The 18,027-nt window shown below is 41.2% G+C and overlaps 1 protein-coding gene across 2 annotated transcripts in view; it reads right to left on the bottom strand.

Annotated features, from left to right (window-relative positions):
• The window catches only part of LOC140739413 (leucyl-cystinyl aminopeptidase-like), a 97,726-nt gene that overhangs the window by 41,986 nt on the left and 37,713 nt on the right, over positions 1–18,027 (bottom strand). For both annotated transcript variants that reach the window (XM_073067699.1, XM_073067706.1), the window contains exon 6: positions 4,283–4,437. In XM_073067699.1, the coding sequence (XP_072923800.1) occupies positions 4,283–4,437 (155 nt within the window). The remainder of the gene's footprint in view (positions 1–4,282; positions 4,438–18,027) is intronic.

Here is an 18,027-nt window from a genome sequence, read left to right as displayed (position 1 = left end):
CTCTGATGTGTCCATATAGATTGAAGATGTTCATGCTAGAGCCATACTTGACACAGATTCTCAAGTTACTTTGCTTTATATATCCTTTCACAAACAGTATTTGATGCATTTACCATTGACATCACAGTGTCCTTGAGATTTGGGGCCTAAGTACTGATGAATATCCATATGATGGTTACTTGTCGTTGAAACTGGAGTTTTCAGAAGGCAGATGTTGGAGTAACTGGTTCTATTGACACACCAGTGTTGGTCTGCCTGGAGCTGGTTGAAAAGGGCAAAGCTTCCATTCTTGTGGGAACAAACACTTCCATTTTGAGAAGGCTCATGGGAGCATGCAAGGAAAGGAATGGAGGGAACCTTTTGAAAATATTGTCCATTCACCTAGTATTCAGAGCTGCTTTTATGAAGGTGCAAGTTCCTCCTAAGCAGAAACAAGGAACTGTATGGTACACCCAGTCTAAACCTGTCATGTTGCTTCCTGGAGTACATAGAGTGATGGGTGTCCTCAAATTTGCCAGAATGCCAAACATCTCAGCCATCCAGGTGGATACTCCTGATGATCAGGAAGAGGAGACACGCCTACCTGCAGGAGTGTTGGTGAGACCTGAACTGCAGATATCTTTAGCTGTCTATGCAAACAGGATGACGGTGATTGTCAGGAACACCCCAGGAAATGATGTTATCCTCAGATGTGGGATGACAATCGCCCTCTTTTTCCCATGACAGTAGTGTCTAGCTTTCCGGGGAAAAGGAAGATTGATTCCTGGATTGAGGAGGTTGACATCGAAGTCATTCAACTCTCGTGACGCACCGATACCCGAGGAATTCAAAAAGGAGATAAACTGAGAGGATGTTGGAACACCAAGATGTCTCTTCTACTGACGAGTCTGATGTTGGTTGCTCAAAGACTACTTGCCACACTCTTAGAGTTACTGAGGACACCCCTTTCCGAGAGAGGTCATGCCTATTGGCACCAGTGGGGATTGAGGATGTTTGGCAGCACCTGCTTAAACTGAAAGAAGCCAAGTTCAGTCATGGGGCAGGAGGACCAGAGCCACCAGAAGGTACCTTTGATAGACAGGGGGAGATATCCTCTAGTAGAGAGAAAAGGTCACAAGGAGTGGAAGAAGCTGGAAGATGAGGTAAGGAGGTCTCAGAGTCAGGACAACTCTAGCTAGGTTGATGGAGGATGCACCTGAAAAACAGAGTGTTATGTCCATTCCCATAGTGAGATATGCTACTTCCATTAACAAATGCATTGGGGGGGGGGGGGGGGTCCTCAAATCACGAGACTCACTTGAATACTGTGTTACTAATCATGCTTTAATAGTTCCAAAGTCATGAGGACATGACTTTTTTTGGTGGGGGAGGGGAAAGAGTGTAATGCCATGGTTAAGATTTCTACTGCTGTGCTCTAGGTATTTCACTTTAGCAGCTTTCTGCCAAAGCAATATGTCCTGCTAGTAGAATGTTTTGGTTTTGGCTAAAGATAAGAAATCATGTTGTTCAACTTAGGAATGTGGCATGTTGGGACTGGGAGAAGGTTCTAGACAGAGCAGGACTGAGAGAGATTTGTGATGGACAGTAGTCTGCTTTAGGGTCTTCTGGTGGGAGGAGTGGAGGACAGAAGGGAAGACACTGCAGAATGCTGTTGGAAGTGCTTTGTGCAGATGAATGGCTCCAAGGAGACAGGGGCCATACTCCAAAAAGAGGGAGCCAGTTTGTTCGAGATGCTCTTTGAGCAGACCTTGAAATGTAGTGGGTGCTGTCACACAGACTGTGGATCCAGTGTGCGATAAAGAGCTGCACACTGAATATTCCAGTATGAGCTCCAATGTTTATGTGTACATTGGACTGGTTTAACTGTAATGGGCCCTTTTCTTTTCTTTCAATTAACTGCTTGATCAAGCTGAAATTGGTAAATATATCCTGTCTGATCCTGAGGTGTATGATCTGTTATTTCCTGCTGACTGATAATTGTGTATGGGCAGTTATTTACACAGCATTGGCTCAAAAGGAGGTTTCTTTGGTTGAACCCCAAATCATACAAATCCTAGAAGTTTATTGTTCATGAAAGGTGACCATCTCACCTGAGTCACGTGGCTATTAGCCAAGTTAGCTAATGAGTTTGTATTCAAGCTCCGATGAGAGGGTTACATAAAAAATTAAACTCTTTTTAAAATCAAAATCTGGTATGGCCGTAGTCTCTTGCTTTTCAGCTTACTCATTAAAATCTAGGAGTGAAGCCACTGACTGTAACACATGCTGTAAAAATACACCAAAGCCACACCAGGCAGCTTAGTGCATTTCACAATGTATTTTCAACTGATGTGAGGTTCCCCTTGCCTTCATCCCGAAAAGCAAGCGTCAACATCACCAGTCGCATTAACAGCTAGTCACCAATGGAGATACATGCCCTTGAGAATTATAATCAACATGTGGACATACAAAACGATATTTGCAGAGAACATACTTCAGAGGAAAAGAGTAGGCAGCATGGGCAGAGTTAACAAAATGTCAATGAAATCAGCTTGTCCAAAGTATTGGGTTTCAACAAAGAAGCAACAAATAGAAATTTCAACCAATCACATTTTGCAAGTACGAGTTTCTGAGAAAAATGTACAAAAAATACACAAAATGGACAAGAGCAGACAACTTTCTTTGCTGTCTTCCTCTACAAACTCTAAGTAGATTGTCTTAAAGACTGGGATTTTATTTTGACTCCAAGGTCTGTAAAATAAAGAAGCTCAATTTTCCCTACTTAGCCTCACGACGAATTTTGATCCTTCAAGAAACATTTGACTCACAAAATCGTTCTACGACTAATCAACGACATTGCTATATACCGTGTATCTGAGGTGCATTCCCTGTGGTCAAGCACAGAGACTGACCAAGAAAAACTTTTGGACCCTAAAACCAGTATTTCCAAGAGACACAAAAAACATAAAGCACTGCCAATCATCAAGAGGTTTCCTGCTGTTCACTGAGGTATTGTCATCTGCTCCATAATGACTCCAACTACAAAATTAGACAGTGCTTTCAGGAGGTTAGTTAACTGTTTCCCATTATATGTCCGAATATTATACTGGCATATAAAGTTGAGCATCACGTACATGCCCCATTGACACCTTTTAAGATCCCTGAACAATGGTATCACCATGTGAACATGGACCAGGTTGGTCCTTTTCCACCCCACCATGGTCTCACCTTACCATTGGTGGACCATAACACCAGGTGATCAGAGGTCATGTGAGAGGCATTGTACGAAAACAGTGAAATTTCATGTCTCATGGCTATAATGACTTTTTCTAGGTTAGAGTTCACAGTCAATCCCAGAACTTCCTCCTTTCAGACTAAGCAACAAACTGATGTTGATCTTTCCATTTCTTGTATGAACTTCAACATCACTTCTGAATAAAGTTGATAACTGGTGGATAATATGGGACAGTTAAAAGGTGGCTGATTACAAAACAGGAAATTTCTATCTTGAACTTAAATTTAGACAGGTATGTTATGTAGGACTGGATATTAATATCCCTTATTTGCACTCCTGTGACATGCTACCTAGACTCTGCTGGGTAGTCAAGTGAGTAGTGGCATCTTCTGGGTTATCAAGTAGACACAACAAAAATCTGGCTGACAAGAAACTGATGCCAACTTGTTGAGTTCCAACATTTGTCCCAAGAATTAACTAAAGCATTTCAAAATCATCTACATCTTCTGAGCAATTTCTCAAATCTCTTGATTATCCACTTCTTTAATTTAGAAACCTGGCTTAAAGCTAACATTGATTTGCCCTCCCTTCTTTCCACTATCAACTCGTTATTCATTACTCCTGGCAAAAAAAACCAGAATAATGTGGGGTAGACAGATTGTTAGAGTGACAACTCTTTTTCCATGTGGAAGAAATCCAGTTTTAGATGGGAGAAGCATCTAATGAGTGAAGTAGTGAGGAACTTCTACTACCAGAATGAAAGTTAATCTATTACATGAACATTCCATTTCTACTTACAAAACAGGAGAAACAAAAGATTGATTCAGATTCTAGAAGTGGAAAAATTAAACAATTATGACCCACATGAGATCTTAGTAAGCTTTCAGCAAGTACATAGCAACAGGACATAAGAACACTGCATTAAAATTAGGAGAAGCAGAAATTCAGTCTTAGGCTAAACACAATGATTTGTGGAACATACTAATGAAATAAATCTGTTCAGTAATGAACAGATGAACAGCTGCTTAAATAAAATCAAACCTATATTATTCAATAAATGTTAAATACCTGATGAGCCAATTCATGAGCAATTACGCGAACAATCATTTGTTTGTCTCTTACAGAAGCTGTCTCTTCCTTGCAAAGAAGTGCCATTTCTTGAAAATTGATCAGGCCCCAACTTTCCACAGCCTCCTTTTGAAAGACAGGGAGAGCTACCAGATCTAGAAAATGAAAACAAATATTCAATCCATATAAATGGCATATTGAATAGATTGGGGAGGGAGGTGGGGAAGGGGGTCTTAACCCTTATTGCTAGAGGATGAATACAAGTCAGACAGACACAAGAGATTCTGCAGATGCTGGAAATCCATGGTAACACACACAAAATGCTGGAGGAATTCAGCAGCATATATGAAAAGCAATGAACAGTCCTTGGCCCAAAGCATCAACTGTTTATTCCTTTCCATAGAAGCTGCCAAACCTGTTGCTCCAGCATTTTGTGTGTGTTACACAGGAAGGAGTATAATTCTCTACAGCTGTGTAGGGAAAAGGGAAGATCTCATTTACAGTTATATGTACAATTTAGATTTCCTCTTTGAAATAAAGTTCTTGACATGGAGGGAATGTAACAAAGATTTACTAAAGTGATCCCTTGGTTACCTGAACACTGAAACTAAGTAAGATTGGGCTGATTAGGCTGATATTCACTAGTTCGTAGAAGAATCAGAGGACCGCATTGAAATTTATGAAATTCTAACTATACAAGAAAGAACTGATACAAGGAGAAAGTTCCCAAAGGTCTAGACCCAGGGATCAGTCTTAGGATAAGGAATATGCAATTTATCAGAGCAGGATAAATATCAGCACCCACACTATGGTGAACCGGTGAAACTCTCTGCCACAAAGTGAAGTGTGGGCCAATTCATTAAGTTATATACAAGGTGTAAGTAAATACAGTCCTGTGCAAAAATCTTAGGCACATATATATAGGGAGGGTGCCAAATATTTTTGCACTGTAGCAGTTTTATGTACTGCACAGTACTGCTGCTGCTGCAAAAAAACTTCATGACATTTGTGAGTGATGATAAACCTTACTCTGATATACAGGTAGGCCTTTATTGTGGACTGAGGCTACATCCACACCAAGCGTTTTTGAAAATACCTCCGTCCACATTAAAACGGGTATTAGGGCGAATCTCCTCCTACTGGGCATGCGCAGGACACAACTACAGAAAACAAGATACATGTTTGGTGTCGAATCTTGCTATGAAAGTGCACGTTTGTGCAGTTACAGACTAGAAAATCTTAAAAGGGAAATTGCCAAACGACGGACAGCTGTTGGCTGTCGCGCAGGACTTATGAAAACAATGAAATGACACGCTGCCACCACCATCTGTTCCGGCACGTCATGACAGAGTTTTTAGAAATCTCTGGTTACCCCGTCCACACTACTGTTGCCCAATGGGCATTTTCAAATTTACACACTCCGGAGGGCGTTTTAGAAAAGATCCATTTTTGGGGGAGGAAAACGCCATTTCAGTGTGGACGGAGGGTCAAAATGAAGAGAAAAAGCTTCGGTTATAGATTTATCTGGTCTAGTGTGGACGTAGACAGCGGAAGAAGACAGGATGAGGGGAATCATGGTTGGAAAAAGGGGGAGGGAGCGCGAAGCACCAGACATTCTGTAATGATCAATAAACCAATTGTTTGTAATCAAATTACCTTGCCTGGTGTCTCAGGGCTGGGTGTGTCTGCATTGGCACTACCCCCCCCCCACAACTCCTGGCTCTCCTCTGCCACCTGTCCCACACAACTCCTGTGGCACTCCATCCTCACCATCCCCACCATCCTTTGCTCCTGCCAGATTTACAAATTCTGTCAAATACTGTCCTGAATAAAAATCTTAGGCACCCTAGAAATAGATATCACACTTTATTCCCTATACACTCATGACTGTGTGGCCAGATTCTGCTGTAACTACGTCTACATTTGCAGATGACACCAAATTATTGGGCCAGGTTTCAAATAATGATAAGACAGAGTACAACAACATGGATTCATGGTTACAATCTCTCAGTTAATGACAATAAAACAAAGGACCTGGTCATTGATTTCAGGAAGAGGGTGGAGCACATGCTACAAAAATATATCAATAGGGCTGAGGCAGAGATGCCTGTTGCTCGGTGTAAATTTCATTAATAGTTTGTTTGGGAGGTATAAGCATCACCAATAGCTTGTCCTGATCCCACCACATAGACAAAATAGCAAAGAAAGCACATCAGCACTTCTACTTCCTCCGAAGGCTAGGGAAATATATAAATACCAGGAATTCTATCTTCTCCTTCTTTGTGTGCCTTGCGCGTTACACGCTTGAGTGATCATGGCTCTCCACATCAAACGATCCCTCGCAGCGTCAATGATATCTCGCACATTTAGATTTGTTAGTTCTTTCACAGTGTTCATATATTTCCTTCTTTGCCTTCCTCTTCCGCGTTTCCCAGGCATACGGCCTTGTAATGTAAGGCATTCTATTTCTCCCTTCTGATGATATGGCCCAGGAAATTAAGTTTCTCTCATTTAATGTTCTCATTAAAAATCTTTTTGTATGGGCACGTTGGAGTACTGTCTCATTAGTTACCCTATCTCTATACATTTCTGTTGTTTCTAAGTTTCTTTGGAGTTCTGGTGTTATAGTCCATGTTTCAGAAGCATACAGCAAGACTGACCAGATGCAGCATTTTAGTAGCCAAAGCCTCGTTGTCATAGAAATGTATCTGCTGATAAAAAATGTGTTTCATTTTTTGGAAGTTGGTTTTGGCCAATGGCAATTCTTTTTATTTCTATTTTACTTCTAGCATCTTGTGATATAAAGCTACCAAGGTAATTAAAGCTGGTCTTTTGTTCAGTCTCTTGATAACCGATGTACAATTGGCAGTTGGGAGTATTGTGCTGTTTTGATATTACCATACATTTGTTTTTTTCACAGTTGATGGTTAGACCAAAATCTGCACTTGTTTGTACTACTTTGTCTAGGAGGATTTGTAGGTCTTCTGTAGCACGTGCTATTAGGGTAGTATCATCTGCATATCTTATATTGCTGATGTTAACACCTCTGATTTTTATTCCATCTAGGTCTTCTATTTTTCTGAGAATCATTTCACTATAGATATTAAATAATTCCACTGAGGCAACGCATCCCTATCTAACTCCTCTTTGAATTTTAGTCCAACTGCTTATATTATCATCAATTTTTACCGCCGCTGTTTGATTCCAATATAAATTTTGAAGCAGCTGTTGGTCCCTTCCGTCAATGTTTAGTTTAGCGGGAATTTGAAATAATTCTCTTGCCTTCTCTCCATATCCTTTCATGCCCTGAATAATCAAGAATCTATCACCTCTGCCATAAATATTCCTAAAGACTTGACCTCCACTGCCATCTGCAGCAACAAATTCCAGATATACCACTCTCTGACTGAAGAAATTCTTCCCCATCTCTTTTACTAAGAGGATGCCACAGAGGCTGTGTATTCTAGTCTTAGCCTCTCCCACCATAGGAAATATCCTTTCCACATCCACTCTGTCGAGACCTTACAGCATTCAAAAGGTTTTAATTAGGTCATCCCCCATTTTTTTGAATTTCAGTGAGACCAGGCCCAGAGCTATCAAACACACTTCATATGATAAGCCTTTCAATCCCAAAATAATTTTCATTAATCTCCTTTGAACCCTTTCCAATGTCAGCACATTCTTTCTCAGATACGGGGCCCAAAACTGCTTGCAATACTCCAAATAAGACCTCACCAGTGCTTCATAGAGCCTCAACATCACATTCTTGGTATGAAACTGTAGTCCTATTGAAACAAATGCTACATCGCATTTGCCTTCTCACCACCGACTCAACCTGGAAATTAACCCTTCAGAGAATCCTGCACAAGGCCCTTTGCACCTCAGATTTTTGAGTTTTCTCTCCATTTTGAAAATAGTTTACCTTTTTATTTCTTCCACCAAAGTATTTGGAGGTGGGTGCAGATATTTAGGGGATGATTGGTGAAGCCAGGTGGAGAGGAAAAGTAAATGGCTGGAGAGGAAGGAATCTGATGGGGGAGGAGAGTGGCTCATAGGAGAAAGGGAAGGATGGGACCCAGGAGGAGGTGGTAGGCAGGTGAGATTTGGCAAGAGGCCAGAGTAGGAAATAGAAGAGGGTAGAGGGAAGGAATTTTTTTTTAAACCAGGAGAAATCAATATTCATGCCATTGGGCTGTATGTTGCCCAAATGAAATACAAAGTGTTGCTACTGCATCGAGGGTGGCCTCATATTGGCCCTGTTGATCCCTAATGTACAGCATCTGCTTTCTCTAAGACTGCAAGAAATTGCAGAGTTGTGGACACAACTCATTTCATCACAAAACTAGCATCCACTTCCCGTTGCCTTGGGAATGCTGCCCCCTCTTACCCACTAATTTTTACCCTATCCTGGGTGCAGTCTTTCATTGATTCTAATATGGTTCTTGGATTTACTGAATATACTCACAATAAAGCAAATCTCAGGGTTGTATATGGTGACATACATGTACTTGGAACTTTGAAGACCTTATTTAGTTATTTTCCAAATGCCATGAGAATCCCTGTCTCTACCGAGTTCAAGGTAATTGTCATCTAACTATATATACAAAACCAAATGAAACAACATACATCCAGACCACGGTACACCAACAGAACATAATCACACACAGCACATAAACCAAAATATTACCATAAATAAGTTAATAAAATAAATTCAAAATGCATACAGTGCATAGCACAGGTAAACAGTAAGCAGCACAGCTTCCAGATTTTCAATTCAAGTTTAATTGTCATTCAACCATACATGAATTCAGCCAAACAAGACTCTGGGGCCAAAGTGCAAAACACAGTACCAAAAGTCATACAAAACACATGTAGCATGTACAAGATAGCAAGCACATAGAAGTATCAGTAAGATACAGTCAAGAAGTCCAGACTCAAGCCATATTAGAGCTTATCCCCTGCCAGCAAGCTCTGGGGAGGTGGGCAGGATTGACTCTAGCCTGGAAGCTGTGTTGTAACCCCCAGTGAAGTGCACCATCTTCATTGCTTCTCTCCTGGTGTCTGTAATCAGGTGACACAGCCCTTTAGTGTCCTTTATGATCAGCAGTGTTATTCGTTCATAGAAAAGATGAACAGGACAAGAAATTTCACCGTTGATGGGAGCTGGAGAGGCCACTGCAAATATACACACCACCATCTTGTGACGTACCATTTGAGCAGACAGTGTATTTGAAATTTGAATCACCTGTACTGCTGATCTGCTGCAAACCTTCTACCTTCTAATTCCTAATTATCCTACACTTTCTACATATTTTAAGGGTCCCCACCCCTACTTTCACATGCATGTACCTACCACATACAGCAGTACAACACAGAATGGGTCCTTTGACCCACAATGTTGCACCAACTGATACAGACCAATTCCATGATCAATCTAACCTATCCCACCTACACACACCATATCAATTTTTCTGACATCCATCTATCCAAGAGTCTTTTAAACATCCCTATTGTTTCAGCCTCTACCTTCACCCCTGGCAGTGCATCCCAGGCATCCACTGTGTGTAAAAAAAAAACATACATTAGACATCCCCCTCACTTAAAAACTCTCCCCCTCTCACCTTACATGATTCCTTATATTTCTCCCCCATCAAACTCTTGCTACCTCCTGTCATCCATGACTCCTTGCCCTTACCTTTCACCTTTTAGAACTGATCAGCATTAAACTCACTGTTTCATTTGTGAATGAATCCTACAAATCAGATGTAGACTTAATTACAAGTAGTGGTTCCCAATCTACTCGTGTCAGGTCCTGTATCAAGATGTCAAAATAAGTCTTCCTCCAATGCACAACCTTAGTTTCTATCTATCTTTATTTTTGTAACTACCATGAAACTAAAAGACAAAGCTGTACCCATGTCACAGACACAAAATACTGGTGGAACACAGCAGGCCAGGCAGCATTTATAGGAGGAAGCACTGTCAACATTTCGGGCTGAGACCCTTCATCAGGACTAACTGAATAAAAAGATAGTATGAGATTTGAAAGTGGGAGGGGGAGGGGGAAATACGAACTGATAGGAGAAGACCAGAGAGGGTTGGGTGAAGCCAAGAGCTGGAAAGGTGATAGGCAGAAGGGATACAGAGCTGGAGAAGGGGAAGGATCATGGGATGGGAGGCCTAGGGTTAAAGAAAGGGGGAGGGGAGTACCAGAGGGAGATGGAGAACAGGCAGAGTGATGGGCAGAGAGAGAGAAAAAAAGGGGGGAGGGGGGAAAATAAATATATCAGGGATGGGGTAAGAAGGGGAGAAGGGACATTAATGGAAGTTAGAGAAGTCAATGTTCATGCCATCAGGTTGGAGGCTACCCAGCCGGTATATAAGGTGTTGTTCCTCCTATTACGGATTCAGCAACAATAAATATATGAGTGAGGCAGGGTTTTTTTATAACAAACAAAATGTTTATTAAACACTGAAAAACAAACCCCCAAAAGTAAACAAACAACTAACGTAACCGGAAATCAGCTGCTGTGCGGCAGCTTAAACAGTTCTTAAAGGAATAAAGCGAAAACAGTTCTTAAAGCAATGTTGCAAAAACAGTTCTTCAAAGTAGTACTGCAAAAGTTCAAAATGCTTACAGTCCAGTAAAGGGGAGACTTTTTAGACGATTTAAATTCTCTTTCACGTCATGTTGCTGCGGTTCCCAGTCGAACTATACTTTTCCCCGGAGAATTTACGAAGATGAAAATGAAACTGCTTAAAGGCACTGACCTTTCCTTGACAAAACTGTACCCAAACCCTTTCTGTTACCATTTGCAGGGGTTACCATAGGGACAGCCAACGAATTCCTTCCGAATGAGGATCAAACAAGGTCGAACCTGTTTCACCGTTGAAATCGACTTTCCTCGATCTTTTAGCTCCCGAACTCCGATCTTCACTCTCCACTGATTTTTAACTGGCAGTATTATAAAGAAACTAACGGCAATGACCTTTTAAACTTTAGGCATTAAATAAAACTCCATCTTTCAACCAAACTGCGTCATAATATTGGACCACGCAGTGGCATGGAGTCAAAATGGTAAATCCAGCCATGAACTGCTCCTCTTCACAGGGAGGGGTCCTCCTTTTATACCCTGTAAAAAAAAACTGTCACATGATCTCTACTGGCGGGAAAATGACATCACTCCACCATCACAAGACAACTACCTTAAGTCCAGTATAGCTTCAACACCACTGTCACGTGAGAAGTAACACTCCAACCTGAGTTTAGATTCATCTTGACAGTAGAGCAGGCCATGGATAGACATATCAGAATGGGAATGGGACGTGGAATTAAAATGTGTGGCCACTGGGAGATCCTGTTTTCTCTGGTGGACAGAGCGTAGGTGTTCAGCGAAACGTTCTCCCAGATGCCTTTTTTCCAAGAAATCCTCTCCCGTTACTCTAAAAATGGACTACTTCATTAATGCCATAGAATGGAAAAGAGGTATCTCCTCCTTTGCTTGAGAATTCTAAACCTGGAGTGTTGACATGCCAGTCCTGTCCTCCCTTTGGCCATCTCTCTGTGACAGCAGCAATATCCTATTGCCATGTGCTTATCAAAAGCATTGGTTCACCTGCCTTACTACTCAGATTCCTTGCAATAAAGTAGAACATACAAAACATTGGAGGAATTCAGCAGTTCAAGCAGCATCTATGGAAAGGAATAAACAGTGTACATTTTAGCTCTAGTCCCTTCATTAGGGACTGGAAAGGAAGAGGGAAGAAGCCAGAATAATTTGCTGGGAATACAAGCTAGAAGGTGATGGGTGAAGTCAGGTGGGTGGGGAATAGTTGCAATTTCGCTTTGCATTTCTCCCATGTGCTCACTCTGCTGACTGGACTAATTTAGTTTTTCTTCTATATCCAATTGTAATCCCCCCCCCCCCCAACCAATTGTACATCTACTTCACTTTCCATTCTTGTCAAGGTTCTTTAAACCCTCTCCAATATCACAAATTCCTCTGCTCAATTTCCCTTTATCTTGGCAGTACATACTCTGCATCAATGGCGTATGTGTTAATATTTTGTTGATTCTTTTAAATGAGATGGAAATATTTTCTGACATTTTGCTTAAAGCAAGAACCACGAGTCAACTTACAGAGAGGAGGTGCAGCGGCTAATGGACAGGTGCAGAGCCAACAACCTGTCTCTGAATGTGAACAAAACAAAAAGAGATGGTTGTTGACTTCAGGAGGGCACGGAGTGACCACACCCGCTGAACATTGACGGCTCCTCAGTAGAGATAGTTACGAGCACTAAATTTCTTGGTGTTCACCTGGCGGAGAATCTCACCTGGTCCCTCAACACCAGCTCCATAGCAAAGAAAGCCCAGCAGCATCTCTACTTTCTGCAAAGGTGGAGGAAAATCTATCTCCCACTCCCCATCCTCATCATATTCTACAGGGGTTGTATTGAGAGTACCCTGAGCAGCTGCATCACTGCCTGGTTTGGAAATTGCACCACCTCGGATCCCAAGACCCTGCAGCAGATAGTGAGGTCAGCTGAGAAGAGCATCAGGATTTCTCTTCCCGCCATTACAGACATTTACACCACACGCTGCATCCGCAAAGCAAACAGCATTATGAAGGACCCCACGTACCCCTCATACAAACTCTTCTCCCTCCTGCCGTCTGGGAAAAGGCACCGAAGCATTCGGGCTCTCACGACCAGACTATGTAACAGTTTCTTCCCCCAAGCTATCAACTCCTCAATACCCAGAGCCTGGACTGACTCCTTACTGCCCTATTGTCTTGCTTATTATTTATTGTAATGCCTGCACTGTTTTGTGCACTTTATGCAGTCCTGGGTAGGTCTGTAGTCTAGTGTAGTTTTTTTCTGTGTTTTTTTTTTTACGTAGTTCAGTCTAGTTTTTGTACTGTGTCATGTAACACCATGGTCCTGAAAAAAACGTCATCTCATTTTTACTATGTACTGTACCAGCAGTTATGGTCGAAATGACAATAAAAGTGACTTGACTTGACTTGAATTTCATTCCTGGCATTTTCCAGCAAAACACAAAACAACATTCAGCACAAGTAATGCACACTAACAGACTGAAGGGTATAAAGGTTCAAACTCTTGATCAAAAAACATGAATTTTGAAATGACCTGTAAATTGGGAAATGGTGAGTGATAAACTTTGCTGACAACTGCAAGGGCATAGATAAGGACTCCACACTGATGTGTCCTAGCTAATCAGACCAACATGATGCTGTTACGGGTACAGTTTATGAAATTAAATAAAATTATGTCACCTCTTTTCTTCTGGAATACTTCTAGCAAGTTTTAATGTTCTATCATGTCTGGACCTTTTCTGGACATGACTCCAGCCCTCAAGAATACAATACTGCTCGAAACCATTTTCTCCCTTCATTACCTAGAAACCAGGTGCTCATTCTATGGTTTAAAAGCCCTTCCTCTTGTGAGAAGATATCACCATGTTGTTCTTAAGAGCAGTGTGTCCACAATTCAAATTATGTCTAATTATCACAAAACCACCCAAAATCAGCATCACATTTTAAGCAAAATGGAAAGGAGTGGACACTTGATGCAATGGACTGAATCATAACAAGGCCTCAGAAACTTCCACATCTTTAAAAACAAAAACAATCTTTTTAAGTGCTAGTATGTAAAAAGGTACTGAGAAATCCTATCAGTACTATCTGGTGGCTTCCAGACATATTAAACGTAACGCAATGTGAACAAGGGCAAGGAAAAGTGTTGGGAGGAAGCATTAAGAAGAGGGACGCCTCACGTCTTAATAAGCTGGTAAGGAAGGCAGGCTCTGTCGTGGGCAAAGTACTGGAGAGTTTAACATCGGTAGCTGAGCGAAGGGCGCTGAGTAGGCTACGGTCAATTATGGATAACTCTGAACATCCTCTACATAGCACCATCCAGAGACAGAGAAGCAGTTTCAGCGACAGGTTACTATCGATGCAATGCTCCTCAGACAGGATGAAGAGGTCAATACTCCCCAATGCCATTAGGCTTTACAATTCTACCGCCAGGACTCAAGAACTTTTTAAAAGCTATTATTAATGCTTTTTGAGATAGTGATTTAGATGCATATCATATTTTTTACTGAGTTAAGTATTGTATGTAATTAGTTTTGCTACAACAAGTGTATGGGACATTGGAAAAAAGTTGAATTTCCCCATGGGGATGAATAAAGTATCTATCTATCTATCTATCTAAATGAGTTCTTACAGGACTACACAAGAACAACTAACTGTAGGTAACTAGCTCCAGCTTTACCTGTAGATGGATTGATCATGAACAAAGAACATGGGATATGAGAGAGAGCACAAGAGCAGCTCTAACATATCTTAAGAAGGTGACATCTATCATTAAGGACACTCACCACTGAGGACTTAATCTCTTCTCAATTCTACCATTGGTGAAGAGGTACAGGAACCTGAAGACACACACTTGAGTGTGGAATGAGCTCCCAGCACAAGTGGTTTACGTGAGCTCAATTTCAAATTTTAAGAGAAGTTTGGATAGGTAAATGGATAGTAGGAATATGGAGGACTATTGACCCTGTGCAAGTCGATGGAAATAGGTCATTTAAATGGTTTCAGCATAGACTAGATGGGCTGAAGGGCCTGTTTCTGTGCTGTATTTCTCTATGAATCAATGAACTAATGTTCAGTGAACAGCTTCTTCCCCTCTGCCATCAGATTTCTGAATAGTCCATGAATCCATGAATACTACCTCACTATTTTGTTCTCATTTTGCACTACTTATCTTTTAAAGATATTTCTTATTGTAGTTTATGATAATTTTTTATGTATTGAAGTGTACTGTGGCTGCAAAACAACAAATTTCATGACATGCATCACTGATAAACCCGATTCGGATCCTGATGGGTGGACACAGGTGTTCAGGATAAGTGCCTTAAGAAAATACAGTAAATACAAACAAACATAAGCTTATACTCTGTTAATCCCACCCCAGGAGGTCTGGCCTGTTGCAAAATACTTCCAACATTCTGTTTAAGGCTTAGGTTAAAATGATACATCAGTTCCAATGCTATCAAAATTCTGTTCTAAAATTTTCAGAAGAATGTGAACACTTGGGACCTTCCTGCCAGGCCTAGTGTAGTTTGCTTCTCTGCAAAATATAATTTAATCAAATTGACCATTAATACTACAGCAGCTCCCAAATTAAAAGTAATGCATTTCAACACAGTAGAACAAGAAATCAAAATCCCCAAACTTTAGAAAATATTTCCCCCCAAAACCTACTTGTAGATAATTTAGCTATTTGGTTCTCTATTGTACATCTCTTTTATATTCTTTCCATTGTGAACACTTACTTGTTAAGAAAGGGATCAATTTTAGTTAGTGCTTCTTCAGCTATCAGAATGATGACTTGCATCCTACAGGCTTGCACTGAGCTCATGGGAATGAAAGAGCTACAATCTCACTCGCTGTACCACCCGTTTCCTTGGAACTCAATTTTATTTAGTTTCAGTACAAAATGGACAGAGTTCTATTTTGTCAACCATGTATAGTTCCAGCTTTAACTATGAAAGTTTGTAACTGATGTTATAGTCCGTGAGCCAGTAGGGTTGGTCAGTACCATCTGAGGGAAATAATGCTCATGGTGATTTTTGGCAAGGTATACTTTCTCTAGAGTTAGAAAATATGTGATAGCATTGCACCAGTGGTAGCTTTATGTGTGCTATCATGCACTTTATAACACTACCCTAAAATAAGCATTTCTGAAAAGTGGCCAATATAAAGTCCAATATATATATTCAACCTAGTGGTATTGTGTCATCAATGATCCCTCAACATTGAAATTTGTCACAATGATAGCTGAGTTCAAGTACTTTTCATCCAATGTTGTTATAAAATTCTACATTGAAAACTATGTCATTGGTGGCACTCGCAGTGCAGTGCCCAATTTCAATAGAGTGAATCATTTCAGTTTTAGAAAAATATTTGTGTGTTGTTTATTTTGGAAAAGTCAATAAAAAACCTAGGACACATATAATCACATAGATTTGTAGAGAATTTATTCAGGAATTCAAATAAGTAATCACTTTTTGTATATATTCTATATTAATATCAGTACAGCAGAAAATATTACCCCACCCCTCCAAAAAGGTAAAGTACTTCATTTGGAGAGATTTCTGGAGTTTTATCAATGTCATGATGTTTTCCATATTGTTGTATCAAATCAAGACAATCTTAAGCTTTTGTCATAGCATATAGAATTTATGGGCATCCATTAGTCTCGTGAGACCAAGGATTTGTGCCTTGGCCTGGGTAGGGTTGTATGGGAGACTGGCAGTTGCCCAAGCTGCAAGCCTTCCCCTCTCCACGCCACCGATGTTGTCCAAGGCAAGGGCACTAGGACCCATGCAGCTTGGCACCAGTGTCGTCACAGCAATGTGTTGTTAAGTGCTTTGCTCAAGGACACAAATACACTGCCTCAGCTGAGGCTCGAACCAGTGACCTTCAGGTTACTAGTCCGATGCCTTATCCACTGGGCCACACGCCAACACTCATATAGAATTACAGTACAATAATTCAAATGTGGGGTTCTGCACAGCCATAACCTAGGCCCCACTTGGTTGTAAAATGAATATATTTAATCAAAGACTGCTTTCCATACTTTCATAATCTGTTAATAATCATAATAATTTTCCAAGTCTTCCACATCTTCATCTGAACTTTCCACACTCTCTGAGGTGGATGCCTGGTTCTCACAGTCTGCCAGTCTACACATGTCCGTACACCTGAGGCCATTTGCAACGCACATACATCTTGGGAATGAACATTTTTGTGGACATTTACAGGCCAGTAGATCCAGGACGGCATCGGGTGCTGGCTGGCCTTCCATCCAGTGCACCACCGACTGTCAGCTTCCTCTTCTCTCTCCATCTTCCATCCTCTGCCAACAGGGCTTGGCACTTGTGGGTCCTTCTCCAAACATCTTCTCCATATACCAGCCTGGTAGTTGGCTCACTGTGCATGTTTTTTTAAGCAGTCCTTGCTTGGTGGGAATTGATGACTTTCCATTTCACCTATTTTGGCCAGAAAAGGTGATACCTGAGCTCACTGACCTTGGTGGTCAATGCTTTTGGGGCATACAGGAGACATGTAAATGCCACCAGTTTGTCCATCAGTTCTGGGAAGAGGTCCCATACCTGACCCAACTCTAAGAATGTGTCCTGAGTTTCCCTGTAGCTGGTCAGAAGTTTTAGGGCATTTGTCTTCCCTTTGCTTGCAAAAGTGCTTACCATGTCACATCCTGTATATGCGTGCAACCTGATGAGAGTCCTACAGACCTCTGTGCCAACAGTGGCAGCAACCTTCCTGATGTCTACAAGCCTTGTATGGGTTCTAGTGCCACACTTCTGGAACAATGGGGCCTCAATCTTGTCACAAAATGCTAGACATGATAAAGACATCTGTATCTTCTGAGCAGATCACTACATACTGGTATCCCTCTCGTGGCATGGGCAGCATGGAGAGGTAGGCGGCAACCTGCTTCTTCTTGTTGACACTGAAGAGCTGACACCTCCTCACTGTATTGAGATGTGATTCTGTAACATTTGTCATTCACAGTTGCATACAGAATCTTCTCCTGTAGCTTTGCTCTGTACTCTGCCTTCCTCCATTCATGGACTATGAAGCTAATAAGACTATTTTTGTTACAGACTTTGGTCAGGAAGCTCCTCCACTGCCTCA

This window comes from Hemitrygon akajei, chromosome 2 (assembly GCF_048418815.1).
Source record: "Hemitrygon akajei chromosome 2, sHemAka1.3, whole genome shotgun sequence".
NCBI lineage: Eukaryota > Metazoa > Chordata > Chondrichthyes > Myliobatiformes > Dasyatidae > Hemitrygon > Hemitrygon akajei.
The sequence above is the reverse complement of the archived record's forward strand: the minus strand, read 5'-3'. Positions and strand labels throughout refer to the sequence as shown.